Source organism: Pteronotus mesoamericanus, unplaced genomic scaffold, assembly GCF_021234165.1.
Source record: "Pteronotus mesoamericanus isolate MK-2021 breed Mesoamerican mustached bat unplaced genomic scaffold, CSHL_Meso_final contig_130, whole genome shotgun sequence".
In the NCBI taxonomy this organism is placed as follows: Eukaryota; Metazoa; Chordata; class Mammalia; order Chiroptera; family Mormoopidae; genus Pteronotus; species Pteronotus mesoamericanus.
The window spans coordinates 6,112,415-6,132,742 of NW_026555060.1; the positions used below are offsets into that span (position 1 = coordinate 6,112,415).

Genomic DNA, 20,328 nt, shown 5'->3' on the forward strand with positions numbered 1-20,328 from the left:
GACGTAGATTGTCAAGCGAACTTTCAAAAGCTGCTACAGACGAACCGGCGCGGGGACCTCCGCGGTGGGGGACCCCCGAGCAGAAGGGTCAGGCCAGAGGGAAATGCTAGGAGGTCCGATCAGGCGGTGACCCACAACTTTCCGGCGAGACCGCCACGGAGAACTGCACTCTGCCTCCTCTTTCACTCTCTTAAGCTCAGCCCACATTGGCGTCCTGCTTTGCTGGAGAGCTGGGCAGTGAGTGAATTGAATCCCCCGCCCACCCCGGCGCCTCCTGGGCTAATGTGAGCGTAGCTCTCGGCCGGTGCATCGCCTCATTTTCCTGGAGGTAACCGCCCGCTGCCCCCCTCCCTCTGTGCGCCCAAATCCGGGCGCTGAAGCCAGCGTTTTGGCCGAGAGCAGGTTCTTGGATGCTGAAAGCTGGGCTCCTCCAGCGTGGGTGTCTAAGTGGCGATGGGTGTCTTCAAAGTGTGGCTCGGAGTGGCCCTAGCACTGGCGGAATTTGCAGTATTGCCTCATCATTCTGAAGGTGAGAGAGCGGCGGGGTGAGTGTGTGTGTGTGTGTGTGTGTGTGTGTGTGCGCGCGCGCGCGACTATGCTTTTCCAAATACCCACAGGGTTTATGGTATCGTGGGTCAGATGGAAGTTTTTCTGGGGATGGGTGGGTGGGTGGGAGTGGAACTGGAGTGGGCTTTTTCTGAGATTTCTACTTCCTATTGTTTCGCATTCGGATCACCAGTCTCCCGCCTCCTTCTTTGCCCTAAGTGCTTTTGCGTGGGTGGGTGTTCTGTTGAGGTGGTATCTCTGAAAGTGGATTCTCTTTTTCCCCACTTCCCTCAATGGAAAGCAACTGCATGGAGCGTAGGTGCGGAGCAAGCAATTGCTCTTACCTGTGTAAAAATACTTCTGCTCTTATGAAAGGTGCAATCAACGCCTTAAAGCCCCCGTAGCTCTCCCGCCCCACTCGTCCCAATAAGTCTCCCCATAAAGTCCAGTGAACATTTTATAACTAGCTGGTTAGAGCGTGTTTTGGATGTAGGCAATTCAGTGACACTAAAAGAAATCTCCCTAGTACGGAGAGGTACGCCTGCCCCGGAAAACAAGTGGTTAATAAGTTTAGTTTCATTCTCTTCGCCCTCTGCCTCCCAGTTTTCCTCCGGGGCTCAAACCTACGTGGAAAACCCCCGAGTTGGGGGAGAGAAAGCAGGAGGCTGTGGGAATTGTCGCCATGATAGCAAAAGCAAACTTGGCGCAGGGGAATAAATGAAAGATTAAGTAAATCAAGATTTTGGGGGTCATGGGATGGCGGGCCCAGGGGCGCGAGGCGCCTTGAGCTCCCACCTGCTCCGAGGAGCCGGGAAAGTCGCGGAGCTAGCGTTTAGCGAGGGGGAAGGGAGCCGACGGGCTGGGAGGAAGACGGCTTAATCCACAGCACCCGGCTCTCTGCTTCCCCTCCCGGCTCCATTCATTATTCATCCAGCTGCGGGAAAAAGAGTTCACCTGCCCGGCTGCGAATCAGAGCTGCAGCCTGGGCGGCGGCGGCGGCGGCGGGCGCGGAGCGGGGCGGGGCGCCCTCTCCATCCCGGTGCAGGGTGGGGGTGGTTCGTGGGTGCCAAGCCCGGGCGCGGGACTGGGGGCGGCGGGAGGCCTCGGGGAGGACAAAGCCCTGCCTTGGGTCGACCTCCAGTTACCAGAGCATGTGCCTTTCCCTAGCTAGTTTGCCTGGAGAAAGTGGCGTGGCCTTGGAAGTCACCGCATAGCAGTGGGGGCTTTCCCGTGGGTAAAAAGGTACCATCTGCCGCACGCTCCCGGGAAATATGTCAAGTGTGTTCTATTCCCACGAAAAGCGCGCCTGGGACCTGCGCAGCCTTCCTTAAAACAGAGCAAAACCTGTAGAAACATGTCTTCATTGGATATGTGCGTGTATGTGCATACTTAAAAAATAAAATTTATAGGGCTTAATTGTGATAATAAACCAGATGGGAGAGTCGATACAGGCCACCCAAATCTGAGCTGGAAACTTAAAAAAAAATTACGTTTTCATTTGGTGGTGGCAGTTTCTTTTTCAGAATCATATCCCAGTAGCTCGGAAAACGTGCTTTCTCTCTCTCTCATAGCTCACCAGGGGGCAGTTGGAATGAGGCAGTTTTACAAAACCGAATCTTTTGAATAACAAAAGTCGTTAGTATTAAGAGCCTGCAGGGTTCACTCGTTGGAAGACTGGTTGGTATATTGGGCAAAGTTTAAGAAACTCCGAAGTCTTTTGATGGGGGAGGAGGAGAGCAGGGCGCAAGGGGCGCTATTCCTCCAAAGATTATATGGAAACGTTGCTCCTTAGTATTTCACCCATTCTTCAGAGCATCCTAGAATTTTACGAATTGAATTTATAGATGCCTGAGAATTTCCATCCAAGTTATAATAATACTTATAGAATAATGAATGAATAAGGACATGTATTGAGCGCCTATTATTTGCTTGGCACTATACTAGGTAAGCACTTCACATAATTTCATTTAATTAATTTAAGGGCTATCAGTTCTACAGGCAAAAATCCGCTGTCATCAGATGACACCTTTGATTTGGGTGTTTCAGAGTTTTCTTTTTCTCTTAAAAATAAGAGCATTGAGAGCAAGCATGAAAACTTAAGTATCTCAGAGATTTCCTCAAGTTTTTCTTATTATCCTTGGCAATTATTTTTAAAAATGGAAAAGAAGTATTCACTCACATGTGTGCTTCTCTTGGTGTGACATACTCTATGACACTTTTGCTAACCAGGACATTCCAGAATTTATAGTTTTCTTCTCAGTGCTCAGAGAACATGTCATATGCTTCTAGTGCAACAGTTAATGATTCTACAATGATCGTTCATAAAGGTGCAGTTTTTGTCTTCCTCACTTAGTTGTGTAGTCACTGAGGCCTTTGGATGGGTCCTAGTTATTCTTATATCTCCAAACTCAGCTCTTATTATACAGGAGGTGTTAAAAAATATTGTTCAGATGAATGAGTGTAGCCAAATCACATTCTTTTGAATTAAGATGGACTGGCTTCCACAATAAGCTGCTCTATGACCTTGAATGGACCACCTAATTTTTTGTGGTTGTGGTTTTGTCATTTACCAAATGCAGAAGTCAGCCAAGTGATAGCTCTAAAATATCTTTGCTAATTATCCAGCATAGGGGAAAATATAATCAATACTCGCTGTCTTATTTTGTGGTCAGTTGCAACATTCTCGTTCTGAATTTTACTTTAATCATTAAAAGAAAAATGAATTACTGGCAGTGATAACTTACATTGTCTTCTATTGCTGGCAAACTACTTCGATTTGAGAACTTTATAAAATTAAGATGTTACAGAGAAACTTCTAGTGAACATGGCTGCTTTCTGAATCAGACGTTCTGCCACGGCATTTTCTGGAGATGTGCACCTAGAGTTAGGTTGATGTGGGAGTCCTGTGTACTTACACTAGATAGAACACTTGGGGATAGGAAAAGATTATTGAATTGGACGTTAAAAGAACTGAGTTCTAGCCTGTGTTCCATCACGCCTCATGTGACTTTTGCCAATCCCACAATCTTCCAGGCTTTTCCTTTAAGTGACATTAACAGAATATAGTGAAAAGGACCAGTTGATACTGCGTTTTATTTAAGGGTATATCAGCATATTGAATTCCACTCTTGGCTGGAGAGTTCCTTCTGTGTAAGGCTCAATGTTTACAACTCAGTATTAAGGAAGAGAAGACATTTGCTGGGAAAAATAGTCTGTCTCTTCATTTTTTCATTACACAAATCTTTATTGAGAGCTTATGTGTCAGGTTATTTCTGTTATGGTGATACAGACTTAAACTAATAATACCTGCCTTTAGGAATTTAAATGTCTAGAAATCATTAATACCATAAAGTAGCAGTAGGATTATGTGAGCGTTGGTCCTTGGTGGGTTTCCCACTATTGAATACCATATTTTGCCATGTATAATGTACACTTTTGTGCCCAAATTTTTAAGGGAAAAATAAGGATATGTATTATACATGGGTACAATGATTACACACCATGGGTATAATAATCCCATGTATAATGCGCACGAGAATGTTGGTGCATATTATACACAGCAAAATCTGGGGCAATTGCAACTTTGCAGCTTTTGGATTTGGCAGCTACCTGCTACTGGAAATGAAGAGGCATTGCATTGTCATAGGGTTTTAATTCCATCATATTAGATTTCTTCTCTGGGGATTGGAATTTGAGTATTACCCACTGCATATACAGTATTTAGCAAGGACACAGCTATCTGTATTCACCGTTATGGACTTGAGCGGCAGTATCACTCAATTTTACTCAGGCACAAGAGGTCATAAAGCTCTCCAACCACATGGCTCAGGAGAGGGGAGGGGATTTCCACATGGCAAAGTTAGAGCCATGTGCCACATCTTAGAATAGTTTAGCACCAATTGGCCCATTTTCATTTTAACTACTTTATTAGTTGATCTGAATTCTGGTTGACAATAATTAGGATATGAGCTGTCCTGTCAGTCCAGAAAATGATTGTTTTAACTATTCCACAGTGTACAAGCCATATGCTGAATTATAACACAACATAAAGCTCGAACATTTAAATGGCATCTGTGGCTGCTTGTTCCTAATGAGTCACGCTTTTGCAATACCATGCTCTCCACATCTCTTCATATCTTTTGGTCAGATCTGCCACAATTTTCTTGAACAAATGGGTCTGATATGTTGCAGCCCTTGGATTTTACCTTTCTAATTTACTTAGTTTAGCAGCTACAGTTTCTATAGTAAATGGGTCTTAAATACTGGTGAAATTTTTATCTCAAATTTCCTCTGGAAATTTAGATTTTATATAGGAATATTTTATAATGTGCAAAAGGGCTTAAAAGCTGACATTTACTTATTTAAATGAATATGAAGAAAACCTTTGCCTATGTAACCTGCAAGAACGGAGCCAACCCCATGGGAGGAAGGTCTGAGGACCTCAGCTCCCTCCTGGGCACATATGATCACTTCTCTGTGCTTCTCATGCGCTTTCTCCTAGGGTGTTATAAATTCAATTAGCTAGCATCTCAGCTACATTCGGTGTTCTGAAACTGGCAAAGTTCTTGGGCAGAGAACTCCAGCTCCTGTTGTCTGATTTTTCCTGTTCTCCCTTGAAGAAGTTCTGCTTCCCCTTTTAGATGTGCACCATCTGTCAGAGTTCACCTTGAGGAGCTTCTCTTTAAAGTTTAAGTAAAGTCATACATTTAAACCTCAGAGCTGCAATCATTCCAGTACTCCTTAAGAAAAACAGTGGTGAGTGAAGTGAGTAATTTTGTTTTCCATGATACATCAATTGATTGATGAGTGAAAAGGCCTCTGCTCTGGGTCGGAACCCGAAGTTGCCCCCTGCAGCCAATGCCAGCAGGCCTCCTGACTTCATCTGTTGGTGGGAGTGAAGCACGTGCTAGTGAGGGAGAAATATGTTTTCTCGGAGGACTGCACCTGGCCATGGGTGGTGATAAATGTTTGATAGGACTGGGCATCACTGGAATGCTTTATTTTCTCTGGAGAGTAGAAATGAGGTTTTGGAAGCTGTGTTAATGGAGACTCATTTGTACAGTTGCCTTCCGGGTAGAGCTGCTCTGTTTTAGGAAAGCCCTCAGAGGGCAAAGCTTATTTCTTTTGGAATTGTACATTGCGGAGTGACCCAAATTATTTTCTTTTCCTAATGATGAAATTTACCAGCAGTTACACACCGTTTTTGACCTGAGTCTCTTCTCTAGCAAAGGTGTGGCTTAAACAAGTGTGTATATGGTGCCACACACTCAATGCTACTTTATTTTTTTTATGTTACCATGAACTTACAATATCCATCTAAAACTTCCAGAAGTGGGCTTGGATGTGGGTACGTGGATACGTCTTAAGATACTTGATTTCTTTTGGAGCTTTAAATAGATACTGGCTTTTGTAACATAATGCTATGGAGGAGGGCAATACAATTAGTGGAGGATGGTCATATTCCAATGGTTAAATTTTGTTGTTCATTCTAAAGGCTAAATTTTGTAAAATTGTACCCAGGGGATGATCTCTATGTATGTTTATTTTTTAAAACATTAGAAGTAATGAAATATGCTTATTTAATTTAGAAATTGAACTGTTTTGATATATATTTATTTGAGCTGCATATGATTATTTTATGTACAGGGTGGGACAAAAGTAGTTTACAGTTGTGAGTATGTAAAAAACACAGTTTATTATTATATTATTATTTATTAATTATTATTTTCCGTAAAGCAACTGCAAATCTACTTTTGCCCCACCCTTTTTATGCATATATGAATATATATCTTTTTTTAATTAGATACCATACGTATTAAGTCTTGGGACCAGGATTTGTTAAAGAAAAATAAATCAGGAAGAATTTCTTCCCAAATTTTTTATCTCAAGTTATTCTTATTTGAATATCAAGGTCACAAAAGTTATTTCAGTAAATTTGCCAGCAGAGATCTTTGATTCAAACCTCAAGTGTAAATAGCCACCTCATTTTCTTTGAAGATTGTTCTGAATTCTGTTATTGGTGGATAAGGTAGACCAGTCCTTTTCTGAGAAGTTAATATTTTTGAGACTTCATGAATGATATGTTAGAGGTCAAACACTGTAGTAAAATGTGTCCTTTTCTCTTTGGACACCCAGTGTGGCACATTGTCAAGATGTGCTTCTGCTATTCCAATCTGTTTTGCAGCCTCACTTTCTGAGAAGGTAGCTGTTAGCATACTGCCAACATGCTTCTAGGTTAAATCAACACCTGCTGTGCTGTTCAAATATTGGTTGAGAATGTGTGTATGTTTTTTTAAAATTAGCATTGTAATTTCACATTGTTTTCAAATATAAAACTTAGAAAGATTTATTTTATTATACACTATTTATTCATAATATATAGGCTGTCCCATTCAAATTCAGCCTTCTTTTCCATTTAGAAGCAAATCATCTATCTGTTGTTTTTTATTTGGTGCCTAATGAGTGGAAAATATAAAGATGTATTAGTTTGTACCCAGCCCATTAGAAAAAAAAAATTGAATGCAAAGAGAGTGAAAGTCTTTGACGTCAGGAGCTCAATGGAAGAGTCCTTTTCAAGTAATTACAGTCTATGCCACTCTGCTATAAAATATTTTAATATTACTAAAGAGAAACATACTGTGTTAAAGGCATGAAATAGATAATCAACTGTATAGCAAAGCGGACGCCAACTAGGTGAAGAGTTAGGAAAACACAGAGTAGAAGGAGTCCCTGTCCTAAGACTATGTTTGCAGATAGTGGGGTTGATGTAACCATTCCACATCCTTAGCAAGGCTTTCACAAGGAAGTACACAAGAATGAATTCTCAAACCGATGATGCAGGCACAAAGTGCTATGAGCTCAAAGGAGAAAGGGCATAATCTTATGGGCTGGAAAGCTTCATGAAGGAGATAGAATCATGCTCAATGAACTTGAATAGACCAAATGCATCTTCTGCCAGTAACACAGATGAGCAAAGGCATTGAGATATGAAAGCATTATGACAGGATCCTAAGTTGGCCTCTTGGATTGGACTGGGAAATTTGTGTAAAGCAAAGGGTAGCCGAGAAGTCTGGATAAGTACCTGGGTCCAGATTATGGAAGCTTTGCTGATTTATCACAAATGAAAATAGACACTGTATTTATAGCATGCCATTATAAATGCATGTATTTTAAAACTCAAATGCTAAGTTTTAATGATGCTTTCACTCATGTGTGTCCAAGAAATCTTGCTTTGGTATATGGGATTATTTCCCCTGGGGTAGAATGCTCAAGTTTTTTAGGTTTTGGAAAGTATGCTGAGTATGATGCACATAGATCCAGTATGCCTGTAAGTCTGCTGGGGCAGTGCCAATTGGTTTATTATGCACCCCTTTTCATTCTTGTTTTGTTTTTCTCCACAGGTGCTTGTGTCTATCAGGGTTCCTTGTTGGAGGTAGGTCATTTTTTAATATTTTCATTTTATTTCTTTTGAATGTAAAATGCTTGACTGAGGTTACTCAGTGAGTGAGATGACCCTATCATTCTAAAATATGTTTATTTTCCTTCACAGTTTGAGGATTATCCCTCATCCTGGCACGATCATACTCAATTACTTAATACCTTTTACAGAGTGAATTAGTTCCATTCGGATACTCAGATATTGAAAAAGAAGTTCAAACACTCAATGAACAATTTGCATTCCAAGGCTGTCCTTTGTGTTTTTTCAATCAGAGAAAATTAGGTCCCATTCTCTTGTTAGATATGAACTAGGGCACAATTTGTTTATCTTCCCATTGCATTTGCTTCTTCTTTTGAACCCCCTCCAAGAAAGGTATGATTATAAAAATTAGTACAATATGGAGGATTCTTAACTATTGCTTTGAATTATAAAAAGATTTGGTAAACAACAAACAAATTAACATTTTATTGCTGAAAATTTGCCACATAGCATAGAATTAATTTTGAATTTAAAGTCAGGATGACGGGGGTGGGGCGGAAAGCTGAGGCAAATCTCATGCATTTCTTTTCATTAATAATGTACTGTGGTGCATAACAGTGTGTTAAAGCCTTATTGAAAAAAACTGTCTATGCTCCATCAACTCTAATAAATGGTGTGACAAGTCATTCTTCATTGCTTTTTTTATTCTGGTTTAATAAATGTAATAAAAACAGAACTGAATGGTTGGAAAGGGTTTGCTTATTTCCATCACAAGTTGCTATTGACATGTGTGATATTAGTAAGTCATCTTGGATTATCCTTGTGGTGTTGAAATAGATGAGCAATATCTGAAATACCTAAGAGTCTAGATAATTGTAGGTGTTTACAGTAATATTCTTCAATCTGAACTTTATGTAATATAGTTGCTGGAGATTTGTGGGACTTTTTTCTTCCTTATATTTTTCTATTAAAGAGTCAGGAGAAAGCCATTTTCCCTGTCTTTCTCATTTCATGCCCTGAGAAGTCTACTTTCCCTTCTGTTTATTTTTTTAATACATTTTAGGATGCATTTAAAAATCAATGTGCTGTAAAGTATATCATCAGTTTTGAGGAACTATAGTAGCTGTTATAGATAAGTCTATATTGTATTCACGTTAATACAAAGAGAATTGCCTATTGTCTAGAATGCTTCATAATTTTTCAATATATTTTCATAGCTGTTGATCCATCTGATACTTATAATGGATCAATGAAATAAGCAGGCCACGTATCAGTTTCCACCTTCCCCCTTTTCAATGAAGAACCAAGGGTGAGAGAAAGATTGAGATTTGCTAAAGGTAATTGATTATTAGAAACAATCCATCTTTTTTTTCCCTGTTGTTCTGCCCTTATCTGAAGGAAAGTGGCTAGACCATCTTTTATATTTGACATTGTTTTGTATACATTTGAATATGAAAACATCAAGTACTTGGAGAGGTCAGTTTGGTTAAGTTAAAGGAGAGGCTGTCTAGTCCATTTGCATTTAAGAGATGATCTTGCTCCCCTCTGCTTCTCGTGCCCTGGCAGAGCCAAGGCTCCTGGCTGCCCGGGGATGGGAGGCTGTGCTCTAGTCATCAGCACGGTCCTGACCCCTCCAGTTGGCTTCTTAGTTTACCAAGATTCTGCTATGTTTGTTCCTGGACCTCTGATGTACTTACTGTTGTGGTTATGCAATTTAATCAGAAAGGCAATACACTTATTACACTTATAATTATTAACCAAACATTTACTGAGTGACAACTGGACGTGCTAGTGTAAGCTAACTAGGAATGCATCAGTGAAAAAACAGACAAAATCTTGCCCTCATGAAGCTCGAATTCTAATGAGTAAAGTACATAGTAGGACAGATGAGTACCATGGAGGGAAATATATAGGGTAGAAGAGGCTGGATGGGGGTGAGGATGACTAGTTGGAATTGGGTGATAAGGAAGGCCTCGCCGAGAAGGTGATATTTGAACAAAGACCTGATTATAAGAGCTCGCTACCTAGATGTCCAGGGGAGGAGGACTTTGGAGAATGGGAAACAGCAAGTGTGAATCCTGAAGAAGTGTGTGGAGGTCGGAGTGACTGGCGCACGTGACTCCGAGGAGGAGGATGGCAGGAGATGAAGTCAGAGAGGTAGGTAGGAGACAGGGCATCTGGGACCTTGTCCTTCCAGTCAGGTGGGTGAGCCATCGGAGGAGCTAAAGCAGAATGACAAAATCTGACTTACAGTTTAATTAAACTGCTGGAAGGTAAATGTGAAAAGAAATAACATTCTTGTTTCTAGGGAAACTGTGTTGAATACTTTAAAAAGACTCCATGGAGGTGAGTCACTAAAAATTTGCTGTCAAATTAAGTGTGAGAGAAATAACTACGAAAGATCGGTGAAAAACACAGAAATCCAGAGAGAGTCTGCACTTGGATTTATTTGCAACCACTTTGAGTTTTCTTCCACTTTAAGGAACTTCACACTGGAAATGGAGATGATGCATCCTGGAGATAGTTAAATTGGCTGCATAATTCATTGCTGCGTTCTCTCTGCGTAACCTGGTCTTGAAGAAAGACACTTATCAATGAAATTGAATGAATGTACATTCAGGTATTTTGAATTAAAATAAAGAATTTAAGAACATTTATAAACTATTCTAGGATTCTCTGATTTAATGACTCCTCGGGCGAGAGGATTTCTACTGTAAGAGGCTTCACATTTGGGCTCTGAGGATGGTTGTATGGTGTCCCTGTCCTTGTAAGTTCTACCCACCTGTGTTTTAGAGCTAGGAATGACTTCAAAGGTCATGTAGTCTAAACTCCATTGTATAGGTGAGGAAAGTGGGGCAAGAATGTGAATTTCTTGAACTTCACTCATTTCTCCGGTGAGTAACTAGAAGTGTAGAGTGGGTCTGGTTGAAAATGGCAAAGCATCAGCTTTACCCAGAAGAATTCCCTAAGACCTATCAAGCAAATGAGTACACTGATCTCATTGCTAACTCTCAACCCATCTTGTGAGGTTTCCTTTCACTGATATCTTTTCCATTGGTCAGGAGGCTGCCACACATAGTCAAACATTCATGGTCCTTGTTTTGATTCTTCCTCCTTTGCTAAAGACCAGCTCTGTGACCTTAAGTGTTACATAACCTTCCTGAATCTCTTTCACCTCCCATCTGAAATGAGGATAAATAAAATCTCTCCTGGAGGGTTTTTACAGAGTAAGAAGATCATATGGGGAAGACACCCAGATGCAGGGCCTAGCACGTGGCTTTCCACCATCTCTTTACCAATCAAGAAGAAGAGAAAAGGATAGTTATTAAGCATGTTATGCATTTCACACTCTCCACAGTCTCAGGAAATAGATTTTGTCTTTACAGAGGAGGAAACTGAGACTGAGGAAGTCTAAATCGCTTGCCCCAAATTGCACAGCCAGTTAGTGCTGGACAAAGAGAGGGTTCAAACTCAGTTCTGACCATCCTGCCATTTCACTGAGCATACTGTTTCTCACAGCCAGGCCAGCATGCTTGTCTCTGGACACAACCAGCTTATCTCACCTTCAGTACTATGTGCCCACCCCCTCCCTGCTCCACCTGCCATGCAGTTGTCTCTGCCAGTCTCTGTCCCGACCTGCAAAAGCCAGCTGTCCCTGGCTAACCCCTTTCCATTTCACAGAGGCTTGCCTGCACTAGTGTGCCCTGAATTCACACACCATGCAGGAAACATTTCGGGGGTCATTCCATCTTAAAAACATATGGTCACACATACACTCACACATCTCCAACAATATATTGTGTTACCCAACTTTTGGCAGCTCAGTGGACTAGCAGTGACATTCTGTGTGATTTGGTTCTAAGCCACATATGGTTGACTCTCCCTTCTGTACTGACTTCAGCTGTCTCTCATCTCCCTTGCTGAACACTATCTTTACTGCTTTTCTTTCCATTCCTCACGTCAAAAATTACCTGAAGGGACTCCAAATTCCCAGGAAGGCCCTATACCTTGAGGAGCACCGCCCACTCTATTGTAGAGTGTGTTTCTTACCCCACAATATGCCTGCACCCCTGGGCTCTCAGGACTTTCTTGAAAGTCAACCCTTGAGGAAGAGAGAGTATGTGTTAAGTCAGAAATCCTTCAGAGGAAAACTGCCTACTTAATATGTTTAACTGTGACTGGGGTATTGAATGTGAGGAAGAAAATAAATGTTGTTTTTCAAAATTTTCACCTATTTTCTCTTTTCCAATTCCATGAATAATAGAAGTTCACTTTTTTTTTTTTGGGGCATCACCACAAGCAAATGATTCTTTATTAGGTTCTTTCTGGGGGTGGATGGACTCTTCAGCTCAGTTTTTACATCTGTAAAATGGAGGTTAGCTCTTTATTTCACCCCGTTGTTGTGAAAGTTAAAGGAGATCAACACAAAGCCCTTTGCCCAGTGCTAAACGGCCTACAATGCTCAGTAAGGGTTAGCTGCTGCCATTGTTGCTATCAGATAGTTACGATTAGAACATTTGTACAAAACTATGCTTCTTCCCTAGACCAAAAGTGTTAAATGCTGGAATTTCCTTACTTGGAAAAGCACAGCTGAAAGAAAGAAAACAATTGTCAAGGATAATTGAAAATGCAGAGTGTTTACTATATATGGTATAACACAGTGGAAAGATGGAATCTTGGTAATGCTGCATACTTGCTGTGTGTCCACAGGTATGATATTTAATGCAGAGGACTGTGTTCCTCATACAGTTGATATGAAGATTAACTGAGAGCAGGTTTCTGAGAGAGCTCAGAACTGTGCTTGGCAAGGAACCGGTGTGCTTATCATCTAGGTGGCAACACAGTGTCAGAGTGCAAATGACCGAGTAATAAAGGCCAGGGTGTCTTAGTTGGGTCCTGGCTCTGTAATTATAAGCTGTGTAGCATGGAGTGAATTGCTTGAATGATGTGAGGTCTCAGTTTCTAAATTTGTAAAATGAGAGAGTTAGATTAGATGGTCTCCAAGATTCCTCAGCGCAGTGCTATCCAATAGAAACTTCTCTGCTGATGGAAATGTTCCACTGAGATTTTCCAGTGGGGTAGCCACGGCCCATATGTGGTAATTGAGTACTTGATGTATGGCTAGTGACACTGAGAAATTGAATTTTAACCTTTGCTTAAAATTAATTAATTAAAATTTAAATTTAAATAGCCACATGTGGCACATGGTTACTATATTGGACCGTGCAGCTTTAGAGCTTTAAAATTCTTAATATACTTGATTACTTAAACTTGAATTATAGTCTCATGGATAGTTCTTGCCCCTGGTGATGGCTCATTGTAGTGTTAGCAGTTGCGAGGAAGGTCGCAAGAAATTTATTAGAGTACTTGAGATTGCTATTTGATTATTAATTTAAATTATTGGCACAGTCATCTCTGTTACAACACTACTCTCTCCATATTGCTCAGTGTGTTCCCTTGAATACGAGAGAAGGGGTGGCACTATACCTGAGTCCTCACCAGTAATCAATCTTACATATTCCGCTAAATTTTTTTCCTGCTTTGTTGAGGTATAATTGACAAAAACTATATATTTAAGATGTACAAATTGATGTTTTGATATACTTACACATTTTGAAATAATCCCCACAATCAAGCTAATCATCATAGCCATCACCTCACTTAATTACCATCCTTCCTTCCTTCCTTCCTTCCTTCCTTCCTTCCTTCCTTCCTTCCTTCCTTCCTTCTATTTTTTTGGTGGTGAGACACTTAAGATATACTCTATTAGCAAAGTTCAAATATACAATACAGTATCATTAACTATAGAGACATTGTTGTACATTAGATCTCCAGGACTTGTTCATCTTGACTAACATCTCCCTCCTTTATCCTCCCCCTTAGCCCCTGAAAACCACCATTCTACTCTCTGCTCTATGAGTATAACTATTTTAGATTCCACATATAAGTGAGATCATCTATATATCTATATATCTATATCACATTTTCTTTACCCATTCATCTGTTAATGGATATTCAGGTTGTTTCCATGTGTTGGCTGTTGTGAATAATGTGGAAGTTAACATGGGACTGCAGATATTTCTTCAGGGTCTTGATTTCATTTCTTTGAACATATACGCAGAAGTGGGATTGCTGGATCATATCATAGTTCTATTTTTAATTTTTTTAGGAACTTTCATATGGTTTTCCAGTATGGTTATACTAATTTCCATTCTCACCCAAAGTGTCTAAGGGTTCCCTTTTCTACACATCCTCACCAACACTTGTTATCTTTTGTTTTTAATGATAAACAACTTAACATATATGAGGCAATATCTCATTATGGTTTTGATTTGCATCCATTAAAATTGTTACAAAATATTTTTGGTGTTTTGTCAAAGGCTAATACATTTGTGAGAGTATCATCCACTGTTTATATTGTAGCAGAAATAAGTTGAAAGTCTCTGGTCTAATCCTTAAATCTTGTTTGTTAGGTTTAAGGAGGATTAAGGACGACAATAGAGCTCTTCAGTGTTACTGTCTTTTTAAAAAAAATGATGTGCTATAGCATTATTTTCTTGTTTTGAGACTAAAACAAAACATATAGCCCATAGAAGTGAATATGTCTCAGACTTGCATATTCACCCACATGCTCAAGAGGTTTTATAGTGAAGAGACATGAAGAAAATTTGGTAGCTTTCTCTATAAGTGCTCAAAGATCTCCTAAACACTTAGCTAATCTTGGTCAGTGGCTACTATTAAACACCCTAAACTTCTCAGCAGTGAGGGACTACTTGGCATCCGGTGGAGATCCTCAGAGGGAAGCAATAAAATCAGCAATTCCTTAATTTCCCTTAAGAGTACTATTGGGTATTGTAGGATATTGCTGTTTTTTGTTATAGCTTAACAAGAATTCATCATTTTTTAATGCTTCTATTCCTTCATTTATTTTTAAATATTGAGTAATCTGCTTTTAAGTGGGGAAGGTACTGTTTATTAAAATGTACTTATTCTGGGGGTAAAAACTTTTCCCCCCAGAAAACCAAGTAGCATATCATCACCATACTAGGTGCTGGAATAAATTTTGGGAAGTTATAAGCTTCCTTTAACTAGAGGTATTAAAGTGGAGACTGGACAGTCAGTATAAGAAATGAGACAGTGATGGCTTAGTCTAGATGTCTTCCAAGGGGCCTTTTAATTTGTGTGGAGTGAAGGGTAGAGCTGTGTTTCTGCCTAAAGGAGTCCTTATAAAGGAAGAGGAAATCTCCAGAGTGTACAGTGAGTGGTTTCTCCCCTGCGTTTCTTTGAAGGCAGCGATTTTGCACCCATGGGTGCCAGGTGGTGAGAATTGGGCTCTACAAGGTCCAGATGACTCTTTTTTTCCTTTCTGGGTTTTAAAAAATTGTTCATCATAATCAGATGTGCTAGCTTTCTTTTTGGGAATTTATATCTTAGAATCCTTATGTGAGAGGAATAATGTAAGAGATTTTGTGCTTTTATTGATGAATAATCCATATGCACGTTCATTCTTATTCATATTCTTGTGGTAGGAACAGATGTTTAAGTTAACAAACACATATCTTATGCTTTGTTTTGAATTTGGAAGATGCAACTGAGCTTGGCAGCCATATTAATTTGTTCAAACTATGGAATGTATGATCATATTTCTTAATTTTTTGGACAGACCATACATTCCTCACACATTTAAAAAAAGTGTGTCATTTTTACTCCAAATTGCCTTACAACCTAGTAACTCATTTTTTAAACCATTTGTCTGTCGATAACTACATATGTTTATTTTATACATAGTGCATTTATATGTGTATGTGTGTATGTCCCCTAGAAAAGAACTGACACTCATTTATGACAATTTATGCTATAATCTTGTCATAGTTTACTTACTCTTTAAAGCCCTGTGCTTAAGGAAAAAATAGTATATAAATATCAAATGACAATTATGAGTTAAGCTTATGTTTTCTTGGAATTTGAGTGACAAATACCTAAAAAGAAGCTGTCTTTGAAGATTCCATATGGATTTTGCTTCTATGATGGAGACACAAGTACAAAATTGGCAGAAAATATTTTTTTGAAAGAATCTGAGCGGTTTTATGTAAAATAAGTGCATGGCTTCTGGAATCCCACCTAAGTTCCTTTTATCAATGATTTCCTAGACTCCCAGAGTTTATAAGCTAAATGAAAGGAGGGAGGAGGAAAGGGAAAAGCTGTCATAGTAAGGGACAGTTTATTGTTAGTACTCAGGAGACCCTTGAGTTTGGGCCATGACCTGTGAGTTCTTTCCTGACAGCTTTCAAGATTGGTTATTTATTAAATTTATATCATTCCTTTCTTCCAAAGGAAATTGAATGGGTAGATGGGTAGAGGGAGTGACGGGGAGAGGAGGGTGTCTACCTTGGAGAGCAGATTTCATAATTCCTGTACCTTACATTCTTGGAATGATTTTGGAGAATTATTAACAGAAATGAATACTTGTTCACTGGTGCTCTTACTTTACTGAGTTTCCCTATGATCCAGGAGGAACTTGGTCTAAGAGATGAGGGAATAGGACCAGAAGGAAATCTCACCTGAAATGAGTAGCTAAGGAAAAAAACCTCTCTCTCTCATATTTGCTGTATTATATAGCAGTAGTAGAGATCCAGCTGGAATCTAGATGTTTATTGATCATCTTACCTGTGCTAGAAGATAGCAATCATTCCCCAGTCACATCCGCAACAGACAGCTTTCTCATTTTTCTCTGCTGGTAAAGTCCTAATTTTTTTCCAGCCCCCACTCTTTTCCCACATAACTTGTGTACATCCTAATTGTAAGCTAATTAGGAAGTTTATATTCCCTTGCCAGGATTGGTTCAGGAGTGGGTATATGACCTATATGGCCAATGAGATATGCATGGATGTCTGCTAAGGATTTGAGTGTTTGAAAGGACCCCCATAAATTACATACCTCTCTCCTCCCAGTTCTGAATGAGCTGAGAAATAAAACAAAGAATAAATATAGAAGTAAAAATATCACTTTTTATTTTTTAATCAGTGAAGCTAAGGTGGAGGATATTAGCTTTAATTTTCTTAGCTAAATGGGCTTCTGATCTTGACCTGCCAGATTTGGGCAGACTTGGGCAGACTTGGGCAGACTTACTGATTCACAGGCAGAGCTTCACAGAGGATGCTATCCTAGGTACAGCAGAAGGGCTGCTCAGGGAGGAGTTGGTTCCTGTTTGGAGAAGCAGAGGAAAATGTATTCTCTTGATTGATAGGTTTGCTCTCTAGAAGAGGAAGGAAGACAAAATTGAGTTAGGAATTCCCAAGTTACTTTTTTAAATTTACCAATTACATAAATCAAGCCACCTTCCCTGGGATAAGAAAGGTCTAGTTGATGCATTGATATCTCTTTGCAAGAAGGAGACTTCAAGTGAAAGAAGAATTTTCCACATTGACATGTGAATATGTGATCCCTGGAGTTGTTGCAACCATTTTGCAACCATCAGAATACCTAGCCAGCCCTGGCTGATGTGGCTCAGTGGATTGAGTGCTGGCCTGCAAACCAAAGAGTCCCTGGTTCAATTCCCAGTGAGGGCACATGGGTTGTGGGCCAGGTCCCCAGCAGGGGGCATGCGAGAGGCAACCACACATTGATGTTTCTCTCCTTCTTTTTCTCTTTCCCTTCTCCTCTCTAAAAATAAATAAATAAAATCTTAAAAAAAAATAATACCTAGCCAACATAGGTTGGTGGAGAAGAAGGATAGAGTTTGGTTCTTTAAGGAGTTTGGTTGTTGTTCTGCTTACTTAACCAGTCAGTATAGGAACTGACTTTTCTACGGAATTGGTGTATGAGCTAAAAAAATTCCCTCATTGTTTAAACCAATATAAACAGGGATTTTTGTAACTGTAGCCAAAAGCATTCTAACCAATACCCTACGATCAGGTAATGAACTCAGTTCAAAGCACTTTGGGATAAGTGTCTGTAATTGAGTATAGCAGCATGGTTAAGGGAGCAAACTCTAGATTCAAACTTTCTGAACTTGAGTCTGAGTTCTTCGCTGTTTTTTGACCTTGGGCAAGTTGCTTACTTCATCTTTAAAATGGAGATAATAGTGTTGCCTATATTACAGAGCTGTTACAAAGATAATACGTAGATCGATAATACATAGAGAAGAAAATACGTGAGAGTACCTGGGATATATTAAGTAGTAAGTACAAGCTGGCTGTTGAGAATATTGTTATTCATGAAAGAAACAACTTTTGTAATTGGCCTTGAAATATGGGTTAGTTTAGAATTGGAAGAGATGAGGGAAAGACTCAAGATAGAGGATCTGTATGACTAAAAGTGTAAGTGGTGAAGGTAGTCCAGTTTGATTGAAGTGTGAGAAGTGATGGAAGAAACACTGTGAAGGGATTTTTAAAGTCCAGATTATATAGGGCCTGGAATAAGGCATTTGAATTGCATTCTGTAGGCAGTGGGACCCTTTGAAACGGAAATCATATGCTCTTCAAGTCTGTCACTGTAAACTGATTAGTATATTGTTGGAAGTGAGATGTCAGGACACCTTCCTCTACCATGTTCTCACCACTTCTTCTCGCTAGGGCCCAGGTGTAGTTGCTCTGTAAGCTTTGGAGAGGGTGTGGGTGGCTCCATGTAAGTGATCATCATTGCTGGGGAAAAAAAAAGATCAGTTTGCAGACATATCCTACAGTGAGTCAGTACTGTTACGTTCATTATTAGTTCAGCAGAAGTGGGTTCTTCTGGCATTATGTCAACTGAAACTCCCTGTTAATAGGCATTATTCCACTCCTTTAATACTGATGTTCATAATGATGAACTGAGGTGGTGGTATAATCCCTTTTCTTTCCTCTTTAATCTAGTGGCATGTCTTATTTCTCCTTCACAACTTGCAAAAATTAAATTATGTTCCAGATAGTATTAGGATAAAGCATGTTTTATTGTGTTAAAAATATTATTTTTCTTGGGAAGCTAGTTATTTGACATATACTGCCTCAGATATTGAAGAGTCTAGTTTTCCTGCCATGCTGGACAGTAGAACTTACTGTCTTTTTGTTTGCTTCTAGAGTTTTATCACAGTTATCAATCCCTGCATGATTTTTAAAAATTTATTTTTCAGTTACAGTTGATATACAGTATTGTATTAATTTCAGGTGTACAATATGGTGATTAGACATTTCTATAGCTTATGACGTGACCACCCAGGTAAGTCTAGTGCCCATCTGACACCATATGCAGTTCTTACAATATCGTTGACTATATTCCCTTTGCTACACTTGATGTTCCTATATGTCTTAAGTTGATTGTTTTTACTTTCATCAAAAATCATTTAATATTATTGCAAATCAATAAACATTAAGAACTAAACAATTTTAAATGTAATTTACACTTAAATTTATTACTTTTTGTATGGATGGGAGATAGAAGTGAAAAGACAAACTATTTAGAACATAATAAATTTTGTCAGAACTTTTTTTAATGTGCTTTTAAAAGAAAGATCAAATGTGGTAGGATGCATTAAGGAATAGTAGGACCTCTTGAAAAACATGAACTGCTAGGAAAGATTCTTAATAGTTTGAGGATTTAGAACAGGAGAGGAAGACTTTATGGGAATAAAATAACTCAATGCTTATGAAAAGGAGAGAAACTCAGTTAATTAGCTGCTTTGGCTACCACCTTAGTAGAGTAAATTAAGCTGTTGAAGAAAAAAAGTCTTCTTATTTTTCCTACAGTTTCACTGCTGACTTGGAGGAAAAAACTTTAATAATAACAGACAGGAGATAAATATAAAGCATAATAAAATAAATAATGTGAGCATCTAGACATGTATATTCCCGTGAGGTGCTTTTATGCAAATTTATTAAGGTTGATGATACTGAGCAAGGGAGATTGTATCTTTCAAACTAAGATTTCAACTTTTATGTACCATAAATGAATTATTGAGTTAAGAAGGAAAAAAATTAAACAGTAAACAATAGCATGTTTTATTATTTTTATGTTTTAACAATAGTGATTTAAAACCAACCACAAACCTCAGAATATCATCCCAATTTTAAGAATGATAGCTTTCATTTTTGTTTTTCCTAAATGAAAAGGTCATATTGTTTTATTTATTATGTTAATGATAATGCAAATTTGTCCTAAAAGAAAAGAAACCAAACATAAAATATAAAAAGAACAGAAAGTCTCCATTAACCCCAGTAATTCCATACAAAAGTAATTACTACTAAATATTCGATAAATTTATTGCAGAACTTTTTCTGTAAGAGTGTGTGTGTGTGTTTTACAAAAATAGGCATCAGAATATGCATTCTGCTTGGTCATTTGTATTTTTTATTTAATACTTTATAATGAATATTTTTCTATGTCAATAC

The 20,328-nt window shown here is 39.0% G+C and overlaps 1 protein-coding gene across 1 annotated transcript in view; it reads left to right on the plus strand.

Annotated features, from left to right (window-relative positions):
- Positions 1 to 386: 386 nt before the first annotated feature.
- Positions 387 to 20,328, plus strand: part of FRAS1 (Fraser extracellular matrix complex subunit 1) — a 422,802-nt gene continuing 402,860 nt past the window's right edge. Inside the window, exons 1-2 of the mRNA XM_054591913.1 lie at positions 387 to 529; positions 7,947 to 7,978. Of these exons, the coding sequence (XP_054447888.1) occupies positions 454 to 529; positions 7,947 to 7,978 (108 nt within the window). The 5' untranslated portion in view covers positions 387 to 453. The remainder of the gene's footprint in view (positions 530 to 7,946; positions 7,979 to 20,328) is intronic.